Raw genomic sequence first — 12,380 nt, 5'->3', positions numbered from 1 at the left:
CTGAATAAAATACAGCGTCTTCTTTTGTTAGACTTACAGTAGGTCAACAATACAACTAAAATATGCTTGGTTTAAATGATTCTGGTCGGTGGATTGGTTTACAAGGTTAATTCAAAACGTACCAGTTTAAAGTTTGTCACATGTAGAGTTAAATGTTACTTTTACTGCCCCTGCTATTATTTTGCCATTGATAGATTTTTTTCCCCTTGCTTCTATTATGCTATTAAAACACTTTATATCTTATTAGAATATTAGAGCTGAGATAGATGCTGCACTAATGAAGTCAATTGAGTATGTAAAGCACAATTCTCTGTGAAAAGATGATACCAGCATTATACCAATAATTGCCATTTTAAAAGCCCACATGTTTGAAGAGCGTGGGAAAACAAAACAGGCTATTATTTCCATTACGCCATGCAGTGTGATAGACTTAATACTATTCACTGTGGATTGACTCTGTTCTACTCACACTACCAACCAGGGGTAGATTCAATTATTGTCTATGGACACATTGACTATATTTATACCGGTTAGTGTTAATGTACCTTATATCTTACTATAAATACCTTGTATCCAACTATGAATTGTGCAAAATGCTATGTGTGCCTAACAGTTCACAGCATATCTTGGGGAACCATTCGACCGATCAATTTGCTTATCGCCAAGGTTCCAAGGCCATGCGTGATGTGCCCGGCGGCGGTGTGCCGCTTTTTAATTAAATTCCATTTAGTTTTAGTCACATTTTAGTCATCTGAAATGTTTTAGTTTAGTTTTAGTCGACAAAATATCGCAAGATTTTAGTCGATTAATTGATTTGTTGATTTTGGTGGGACTTGATGGTGTCGTAATGCCTGATCTTACACTCGGTTGCAATAGCCGATCTACAAACTCACAAAGCACTGCAGCACGAAGCGCTGTGAGCTTGTAGATCTGCTATTTTCAGACCAAGCAACCAAGCATAAAATTGCAATGTCTACTGGATCTCTTGTCCACTAGTCCCTCCCTAACATTTTAGTCTAGTTTTTATTTGAGGAAATTGTCAGTATCTTTTTAGTCATCATAGCTTTAAAAAGCTAGTAGTTAGTAGAGTAGTCAACGAACATTTTTCGCCATAGTTTTAGTCGACGAAATCAACACTACAAGTACAACTACTATGATAACACAACGTAGTACATATAACAACAGGTATTGCATAAACGAATAGCATGCGTTCCCAACAAGCATCATTCCAAAAAGCGCATGGGCCTAGTACTGTTAATATACTGTTGCACTTTGAGTACACTACTGGTAGGCCTACTCGTTTCCTAATCACTAATCATAATTTGCTACTCCTAGCTGTATCTTTTTTTTTCTGTAGGCCTATATCTGCACTGTTTCATAACTGCTGTACTGCCATGACAACTGTATTTCGCCAACGGTATCAATAAGGGTCTGTCCGTCTGTCTACTAGCACTTCACTTATGTAACACACTTGCAAACACACACAGAGACCAAACACTCAGTGAAAAGGTCAGTGACATGCATGACCTGTCCGATTCCACGATTTGAGTGGAGTGGTTAATTTGTAACTCATGAATACTAAGAATCCGTGAGCCTGGCGTTGGGCGTTAAACCACTTTCCACCTGGCTTCCCCATTGGGCACATCATTTGGAAAATGTTCAAAGATGTTCAAAGATTTGCACAATTCGCTCTAAGCTTGTATTTCATCACAATGTATAAGGCAGAGATGAAAGGAACAAATCATAAAATGAAATAGAAATGAACATGTACAGACCATGTACATGTGGAAACCTGCCTTTACATCGATGTTCAGTGGTAGCAGAGGAGATAAAAAATAAAAAATAAACCACAATCAAACACCGCGAGGCACAAAGACAACATAACAGTCTCCCGTTACCGTACCTATTACGGTTCATTCTTATTTACAAAAGAAAGTGGTGCAAATAAAAGGACGCGTTTCCTTCTACTCGTCAGAATGCAAACAGACCAGATGAGTGGCTGGCAAACGGCCTGCTGCTCCGCTCCTGGGCAACTAATGAGTGCAAACAAATCAGCACGGTGTTCTGTCTGTCCCCGAGTGGCTCCAGACCTCATCAACTTCCTCGGGGAACCTTGAGCTCACGTCGGTTGTGACTAATTTGCCGTTTCTTTGATCGCATCGCTCTGTCAGGTTGTTTGTGTATGCTTCGCCGCTTTTTGTTATTTAAATGAATACCTTCCTCTCCACCTCTGGGTCGGAATTCATAGAACTCTCTGGGAGAAAAAAAATGTCTGTCTGAAAATATTCGCCATCAGGGTTATTTTCCATTTACTATCAGATAAGAACTTTACCTGGTATTAAGCTTACATCTTTGTGTTTTTTGGAACGCTGAAAACAGAAACAATCACATTGAATCCTATTTTAATTACACATGTTGGAAGAAAACTACTATTTTGTACAATGAAAACCATGTTATCGCCCATCAAATCAAATCCTTTGTATATGTGAACAATACTCTCTGATTCTGAGCATGGTCTCCCTCTGTACCTTTCTACTAATAGAGGTAAATAAATAATATTCTGGTTGATTACATTTTAATTCAAGTCATAACATCATTGTACTAGTTTAACAACTTTAACTCTGGTGTCCCTAATTAGGGCAAGTCATTACTGTCAAGTCAACATTATTTCAAAGGTTTTCAAAAATCGACATTTTCACTTTTTTTTAAGTCATTTCTCCATAGGTGGGCCAGAGGCTATGGCTATTTTGGGGTCCTTGGCAAGTTGGCATGGAAAGATTTGTGAATCCCTGCCTGTACTAATCCAACCATCAACCTATCTACCATCTACCAAACAGCATCTGCCTATGCAGACCTCCAAGTAGAGCAGCATGAGGGTGGATGCAGGGATCATGCGAGAAGCCTTCCTCCCGGCTCCAGCTACGCCCCCCAGCCGGATTACATGGACGACGAGGAAGACCATGATCTCATCAAGCCCAAAAAGCTGCTTAATCCGGTCAAAGCCTCCAAAAGCCACCAGGACCTCCACCGAGAGCTTCTCATGAATCAAAAAAGGTAACGTAACAGTGTCCCGACTCCTGTGTATAAGTGTGCCACTTCTACATTCTCAGTACCACATGCATCAAACCTCATCTCCTTAATGACCATAATAGGCTTTATCTCTAGGAGTAGTTTAACCTATTCTGTGCATGTCATTATAGGTGACATGGTAGAATTAAAATGTTAACATATAACAAATAGTGGTGACAAGTTGTGAGCTTTTGGATTGGATAGCTATTTTCGTTATCCCTTGTATGACAAAGATTATATCAGTATTTTATCTAAGGTCTTGGACAATAGTGAACAGGTTGGACACATTTGTCCTAACTTCTGACAACCAACATGGCACGTGAGTGTGTATTTTTTCGCTTTAAAGGATTTTTTTTATTCATGTAACAGACATAATAGCACGATTTGTATGTGTTTCACGCACCCCGGGTCTAAGGCCTTTCTAGTAGCCCCTAGAGGCTGGCACTAAAGCGAGGGCCATGGGGTCACCAAAATCAGTAGGATACATCCTGCAGTCTGCCTATTAGATTATGTTATGTGTGCAACGTTGACATTTTGGCTAGAGGACAGATCACGGGGTCGTATAAATAGTTAGGGTTCTTCCTCCAGGGAACATGAATACATACAGCAAGTTTCATAGCATTAGAATTTGAGATATCTTGTGCAAATTATAGGCCCAAGGGTGGCAGTAGAGGAAAAAGGCCACCGGGTCTACAAAATCAGTAGCGCTCATCCTTGCAGAGGGAATTCATTTTCCTTGCAATCTACCCATTAGATTTTGAGATCCTGTGAGCAACTGCAAATTTGACCTAAGGGTGGCGCGAGAATAACTAGAGGCCGCCCATCCTCATGAAACTCCACACATTACTTTGTACGTCGATAGCGAAGATAGCGATCTACAAGCATGTCACTGAATGTCACGTGAGTTGCAGACTTGCAGAACGAGCTTGTAGACCGGCTGTTTTCGCAGAATTTGCCTATTATGACGTGCCTATTATGTGGATGTGGTAAAACATGACCAATACTGAGTGAGCTCTGGATTTTCTCCTAGGTGTTGAGGGTCAGACCAATTTTGTTCTTAATTTGGAAAATAAATTGAATAAGTGATAAATTCCTCAAAACAATTTCAACTGATTCATCCCATAATTTAATCACCCTAATCTAGGTGCCATTGCCAGTAACATTCATGAACGTTTCATATAATTAAGCAGCTTTCCTGTAAAGTTGCTACAGAGATACAGAAAGATGGTCCACAAACAATACCCAAAAAGCTAGTCACCATTTTGTTGACTATAGGATTTGGATACAGATACAGTTTGGGACATTTTTTATACGCCATAATGGTGGGGAAGAATGTACTGCATGTAATATGGAATAAACTGTAATTTACGAGAAGTAAAAATAACTCTAAAACGTTAACGTACGACTGCCTAATGACAGAACTGTGTGTAATCAAATGTTATAGAAATGGTTGTGTATTCATTTTTTTGCAGTCACATCCTTGAATGTTCATTAATTCATTCATATTTTCAGAAAGATGTTATCAGGAAACAGACAGTCATACTACGTTTTGAATAGAAATAAAATAGCTTTTTCATAGAACACAGGCTCAAGGTTCTCTCTCCCGATTGTATGAAACTGGTATCCTACCTGAAAACATATATTTTATTTACCGGATAGGGTGACCTGACCCGTGTTACTGAACACTATACTGTATATGGCGATGATTACTATGGGAATCTTATTTTGCACAAAAAGAAAAAGAAAAAAAGAATATCACTTTGTTGCTGTCCGGAAGAAACCACCTAACTCAAAAACGTTTTTTTCTTTTCATAAAACCAATGCACTCTTTACGTGTGTTCGTTAAAAAAATATTGAACCAATAGCAGGGATATTCAGAGATCATCTTAAAATTTGAGTACTATAGCCTCTCTCTTTTTATTACCAGCTGCTAAGCTGGTAATAACTGCCTGGTAAGACTGCAGGGAAGATCATAGGGGTAAGACAACTCCCCAACTCCCCTCTCCTCTCTGCAGTCTATTTATGAGCAGGCTACATTAAAACAGGCTCAACAAATCATCAGTGATGTTACCCATGTTTTAAATGGCGAGTTTGTACTTCTGCCCTCTTGGAGAAGATAAGAACCAAAGTGTACCAGCATCAACCAAGATGTTGAACGAGGCTCTGAAACAGCAGTAACTGTGTGAGGCTAGATTATCCACATCATGTGTGCCATGATGTAATGTTGTGTCTCCCTCTGTAATGTATTTTTGTCTGTCATTGATGTTTTATGTGTGGCTGTAGCTGGGGTGAAAGCCCAAGACAAATTTCCATTGTGGACAATAAAGTTTACCTTGACCTTGAAGCTGGTCATAGAATAGATATGAAACTTGGACGACCCACTCTGACTAGGTGTCACCCTAGTCAGAGACCGACACCCTAGTCAGAGAGAGTCAGACACCCTAGTCCAGGGGTTCTCAACCCGTGGGTCGCCAAATTATTTTGGGGGGTCCCCAAATTATATATTAACAAATAATAATAATAATTAAACGTTGAGAACCCCTGCCCTAGTCGTACTGATGAGTGGGTTGCCAAATTCGCTTATTTCCAGCCAAGCTTGGATTGTTTTTTTCCTCACAGTTGCTTGGCTGGTTTTTGGAGGTTGGTTAGCTTATTTCTGTTCACGACAGTTGGCAACACTGGCAACCATACTGACTGAGTACTTCTGATTGCTGATTGGCTGCCTCGTCTCCAGCAACAACCTATAACAATAACAACCCATAGTCTGCAGTCTGCACGGTCACAACATAATACTATCCATCTGGAAATTGACGCCAGCAACCAGGCATGTGGAAAATAAACCACACACATCAACGTGAACGGCATGACAACACGCATCACAGACTACCGCGGATCACCGCACCGACCTCTGCGGACCCCCACGCAGACTACCGCGGATCCCGCGGATGTCGGCGTGGGGGTGACCGCGGAGGTCGGCACAGGGGTCCCCGCGGAGGTCCGCCCCATAGTCTGCATGGGGGTCTGCGGATAAGGAGGGTCCCCGCGGAGGTCGGTACAATACAGATAGATACGGCAGAAGCTGGTTATTAATTCATAATGTATGAATTCTTGTTTCCTAACAATCTCTGATTTTCTGGCATGTGATTGATTACATGGACCAAGTGTTGCTTGGCAACAGCATGCCAACGTACAAAACTAGCGATGCTGCATTGTTGGGAAGTTATCTGATCACACTTACTGAAGCACTTCTCCATAAGGTGGACAGTTGGCGTGCCAGTAGCTTCGGAGGCAGCAGGCCTTTTGTTTTCAAAAGAATAGAATACGATTTAAATTGTGGCATACAAGAGCAATAATGCTTCTCTCAATCTCTCTCTGCTAATTACTGAAGCCCAGCACCTGTATTCAATAACACTTCTCTCTCTCTCTCTGCTAATTACTGAAGCCCAGCACCTGTATTCAATAACGCTTCTCTCTCTCTCTCTCTCTCTCTCTCTCTCTAATTACTGAAGCCCAGCACCTGTATTCAATAACGCTTCTCTCTCTCTCTCTCTCTCTCTCTCTCTCTCTAATTACTGAAGCCCAGCACCTGTATTCAATCTCTCTCACACACATTTCTTTCTGGTGTGAGATAAACCAACAGCATCATCATCTGTAACATCACTCTCCAACATGTATTCCCGCAATTGCGGCACTTATTTTTACATCTATAAAATAAATTACAAGGGAGTGTACAGTAGCTCTGGCAAGCTAGCTCAAGCATCTTGTGCTTGTCTGCAGGGCCCTTCATTGGCCATTGATTTTGTTAAATTCAGGTAAAAAATATGATAAAAACACAAAATTGTTGTGCGCACGCCTGCTATGGGGGCCCTGCAAACATTACCCAGGGGCCCTGGTGGGGATTAATCAGTCCTTGCTTGTCTGCAAGCTAAAACTAAACGCTCTCCTTTAGTCACTCTGGATAAGGATAATATGTGTTTCAGACCAGGGGGGGAGCAGCATTCTATTGTTAATTGAATTGATCAGATGTAATCTTACTTAAATCGATACTGCCTAACATTTTACACAGATTTCTAGATATGTCAGGGCATGTGGCATCAACCAGCTGTGATGTTGCTGTCTGAGAAGACGGGATTTTGTGCTTTTTAAATGACTACACCTACTCACATCATCTCTCCTCTAGCATGCATTGATCATGTTACATACAGTGCATTGATTTAGAAAAGTGAGAAGCTGTATCTTTGATCCTGGACTGCATTTTAAACTATTTATAGAAAGAAAGAAAGAAAGAAAGAAAAAAAAATCATATACCAATCTACATATTTATCTTGATAGCAGGCCTTAAAACATTGAAGTAATTTTGAGTAGAGAGAGGTTTTGCAAGATAAGTACTAATAACAGTGACATTTAAAAAATTATTGCATATTATCAAGCATATCACGTGGGTAATAATCCAGCTTTCTAGAGAGTGCGAGAAATAGATAAAGATAATATAAAGAAATGTTCAGTGGGTCTAAGGACATATCGTGTGTAAGTAGATAATTTATTTCATACAGAAACAGAGATCAAGACAGAGATAGAGAGAAAGACATCGAGATACAGAAAGATGGAGTATAGAAGTAAGGAGATAAGCTACATAACTAATGTGCAGTGGGAGTGGAAGAATTAGGTCAAGAATAACGAACTGAAAGGGAACAGAATCCTGGCAATGTCTAAGAAGGGCCAAACCTTTTGGCCAATCCTTTCTCTTAGGTCGCCCTCAATCATTTCAATTTGACATTACATTTCATAAACAGTTGACGTGCAGTCATCTGCTTTGAGAAAAAAAAATATATATATTTATTTTTCCCTTTGTTTTTGCCTCTGGGGGCACAACCTCCGTTTTTGTGTATAACAGCAACTCGGGTTTGGCTCCACCGCCACGGAGGAGAGCGTTTCTGGGAATCTGTCCATTGCGGCAGTCAGCCGCGGGGGTGGAGCTTCTTTTCCATCCACCAGCTGTCTAAAAACTCGGAAATTACGTAAAACACAGCTTCTGTCTGCCCATGCATTCGCAACGTTCAACACGGCAACTCGTGTGCTCAGTGGCGTCTCTCATGGCTCAAGTTTGCTAGAGACGGCGCCCCTCTGTCGTGGTCTAAAACTATACTTTATCGGCAAAGAAACTAGTCTGCGGTTGTTGGAAAAATAGTAGATGGAAAAGACATGTTTATTCCTACTAACATCATCATTACATATTTAAGGCTGACAGATTCTGCTGTTATATCTTGAGAGATTAATGGTTAACTAATCTGTGGAAGTTGTACATTCAAATGATCAAGTAAGTTAATAGCAGCATTAATTAGCAATCAATGTAGGCAGTCAAATAACTGCCTGAATTACTTGACATAAAATAGCAGTGAAGATTGCCATAGCCTCATTCACATGATGGGACTAATATTATTTGATCACAACAAACTTCAATAAAGCCGTTATCTAATTAGTACATCAAACATTCCACTTAAACAGTTTGTATAGTGGCACCTCCTTTGTAGTACAACATTGTATCACCTTTGTATCAACGCCATTGTTAGTGTAACGGGTAACGCATAATACAATATTATAACAATAAGATGTGATCTATGTGTTATGAGACAAAAACCCTGGCCTACATACTTTGTTGACGCCCAGGGGCCCCCCACAAGCTCACAATTAGGGTTGTAACGATGCGATACATGGACAATAATGGTTCATTCGTTGGCGATACAATCTAATGATTTAAAATCGATACAGTAACTATTTCAATTACAAATATCCCTATTGGTAATCTATGCTTATTAATTGTAAGAAAGAAAGAAAGAAAGAAAGAAAGAAAGAAAGAAAGAAAGAAAGAAAGAAAAAGAAGGAAGAAGTAGGAACATCCATGTGAAAGAAATGGGGGAGGCTTCAGAATTATGTCAGTGGATGTCACAAAGCTGTGTGGTTTGAGAGGAGAAACAGGAGCCAGGGATATCTGTGAGGGCTCGGTAAGACCAGGGTCCCCAGTGACCCAGAGGGATATCTGTGAGGGCTCGGTAAGACCAAGGTCCACAGTGACCCAGAGGGATATCTGTGAGGGCTCGGTAAGACCAGGGTCCCCAGTGACCCAGAGGGATATCTGTGAGGGCTCGGTAAGACCAAGGTCCACAGTGACCCAGAGGACAAGGCAAAGCCCTGTAGCGCTCCATTTATACTTGGTTAACTTGTGCGCTGTGTCATGCAATGAGAAATCGTCGATCGACCAGCTCGAAATGCTCAAATTGCGACATGTCGTGAGCTTGTAGATCGTATAAATCAGGCTTAAAGGGATATTTCACTGAGTTATATTTCACATGTTTGAAAGTGAAATATCTTTAACAAGTATAGTTCAATGCCTTGGGAAGCCATTTGTGTATGAAGTGCAAATTCATAAGCGCAAGTCCTTTATTTATAGTCTTAATCACTTTTACAGGTTCACAGGGCCTTAACAAAGGAAACAAACCATCCCTTGTCCTAACGCCCTAAATTGAGTGAAGAAAACTCCCAAGACAAATCCCTTGGCAGAAAAACAAACCTTACAAGGACGGTATCTCTACACAAGCATACGCAAGTGAAGAACACCGGACTGTCCTCATTTAGCGCTAAGGTCAGGGTAACTTTCAGGGCTTACTTTTTGGTCAGGGTTAGAGGTTAGAGAATGGACAGAATCAATGAAAGGTCCTCACAAGTATATTAGAACAGCTGTGTGTGTGCGTGCGCATGTGTGTGTGTGCGCGCGTGTGCGTGTGTGTGTGTGTGTGTGTGTGTGTGTGTGTGTGCGCGCGTGCGTGCGTGCGCATAACAAGTGTATTTACTTTGTTCAATTCAGCGTGTGCATGTTCCAATGAGACTGATGGGGGACAGAATTAGCATCATATTTATTTGCTGTGTTCAGCCTTCGCACATTTATGGAACACAAACTAAATGAACCAAAACTCTAATCATCATCTCTTCCCTCAGTTCTGCCTCTCCAGCCCAACTCTAATTAAAAGTGGTTACCATGCCTCCCCAGACTACACATCAAATCAATTAACAGCCACACACAGCAGAGAAAAGGAAGGAGACAGTGTGATGTGGAAAGACATCTAGAGAGACACTGTTTTTTATCCTTCTATATAGCTGCTTGCAATTGTGAAACAGATGGCAATTATCTCACGATTTAGCAGTCAGGGAGAGTGGAGTAAAGTCTTGCTTTTTATGTACAGAAGTAGTTACTCCAATTGATTAAAAAAAACTCCCATGTCGCCCATTTCTATTAGGAAGACTGGAAGAGTAAAGAGACTCTGTTTGTATAGTATATATAGGCCTAGTATAGTTTGTGAATAGCCTCTTGGTCTTAACTCTCTGTGGGAAATACCTCCACTTGGATTGGATCTTTTTGGTCTTAGTTACACAGGCATCATCCATATTAGTCTTGGAAACTATTTCCAAACTTTATTCGTGGTTTTGATCTGAAGACAAACAGCAGAAGTTCCGACTAATGATCATCTTTCTCATGGTTTTCAAAGCCACTTCCGCCTTATTTGTTCTTGTATGCCAACTTTGCCATATCGGAGTCCTGTATTGTTTATTTGTGATTATATTCTACTGCAGACATCAGTTCTGTGAGAAGCAGTAACCCCTGCATTCATATTCATTAATTTGAAATGACATACAGTAAAGCTACAAAGGAAAACAAATGATTTTGGAAGGAAACGCATACTGAAGGCTCACAACCATTTCTTGTCACGTCATTAAATATAAAAGTGCATTTCATCGGAGAGAGAAAAGAAACACAGACAGGTAGTCAGACATGGATTGGACTAAAATCCTCTCTCCATGCCATAGTCTGCATCAACAGCTGACTTCCATTTTCATTAATGACAAGAGTGCCATCTTCTGGAGAATTGAACACACTGACCCTCAATAGCAGACTTCTTCAAAGCCAGGATGAAGAAAGATAGCCTACACAACATGATGTCCCCAGCTAAATGATTGATGCTAGGAACCAAATTATCCCTTAGGGGTCCTGTATCTCTGAGTGTGTACAAATGGTGCACTCAAAGTAAAGCAAAGTAAGTGCTACAGGATGAGGTGTAGTCTGAAGAGTTGAGTTTTCAGACTGTGCCATAAGATGTTTAATGGCTCCCCATCTGGAAGGCAACGTGTTGAACCGGTTGATTCAGAGCCATATACCACTGCTTGTCACATCACATGTCATTGTTTATTGCATGTGGTTTCATAGTCTGTCTGTCTGTCTGTCTCATTCTTTCTCACACTCTATTTTGTCTCTGTATTTGGAGGAAATACAGTTGTGTAATGTATCCAAGTACATTTACTCAATTAATGTACTTGTACTTACTGTACAAATTAGAGGGACTTTTTAATTCAAATGCAATTCCCTGAATTAATTTGACGTTTGGTTTCTAGATTTATATTATTAATTTATAAAAATTCTAAATCAACTAATGTATAGTAGCTTATAATATACATTAGAATTAGCTCCACCTTTACCAGCTGCAGTATTAAAGTGATGAAGACAGAATGACACATAGTTAGAGAATGGAAAGTCAATAATAAATAACATGATACTGAAATAGATTTTCTGCATAATAACTACGTAGATCTTTGCCAATTTGAGTATATTTTGATATGTAAAGTCATACTATTGTACTTTAACTTAACCACATGTCACTATTCTACGCATGACTTAATCGGTTAATAAAACATTAATTGAAAATGGAACTCATAATGGTCAACAAAATATATAGACTTTAAGGTTAAGTAAGTAATTTTGAATGCAGGACCTTTACTAAGTAAAGTCCAAATATTGTGGTATACATGAATTGCTACGTTTCATTAAGTCAAAGTGGGGTCCAGGCACCCTCAAGGTTCCTTGAGGTGGTTCCAAATGAACCCTCACAACCCCCCTGAGAGTACATGTGTACACTCTCAGTTACTGTAGGGGGACCTTGAACTCAAAAACGTTTGAGAACCACTGACTTAAGTCAAAGATCTGAATACGTCATTGCACTACTGTTCAAATCTAACCTGTGACTGGTCCTGGCTGGGATGCAGGGGCAGTGCTAGTGTGGAGACCAAGCCGGAGTTGCAACGCGTGCTGCAAGCTAGGAAGAGAGAACAGATGATTAGACAGAGGAAGCAAGAGGAAGAAGCCAGGAAGAAGATCTCACCTCTGGAGCAGGAGCTCCTCAAGAGGCAACAGAAACTGGAAGAGGTACTTGTTTCAGCGCTGACACCATACCAGTGGTGGATACTAACTATAAGTACATTTACTC

General features: G+C 40.4%; 1 protein-coding gene across 2 annotated transcripts in view; it reads left to right on the top strand.

Annotated features, from left to right (window-relative positions):
* LOC310863182 (protein FAM107B) overlaps positions 1–12,380 on the top strand; it is a 41,722-nt gene that overhangs the window by 26,251 nt on the left and 3,091 nt on the right. For both annotated transcript variants that reach the window (XM_083771352.1, XM_083771353.1), the window contains 2 exons: positions 2,838–3,054; positions 12,160–12,319. In XM_083771352.1, coding sequence (XP_083627478.1) covers positions 2,838–3,054; positions 12,160–12,319 — 377 coding nt within the window. The remainder of the gene's footprint in view (positions 1–2,837; positions 3,055–12,159; positions 12,320–12,380) is intronic.

Source organism: Protomyctophum parallelum, assembly GCF_964188405.1.
Source record: "Protomyctophum parallelum genome assembly, chromosome: 8".
Classification (NCBI taxonomy): domain Eukaryota; kingdom Metazoa; phylum Chordata; class Actinopteri; order Myctophiformes; family Myctophidae; genus Protomyctophum; species Protomyctophum parallelum.
The sequence above is the reverse complement of the archived record's forward strand: the minus strand, read 5'-3'. Positions and strand labels throughout refer to the sequence as shown.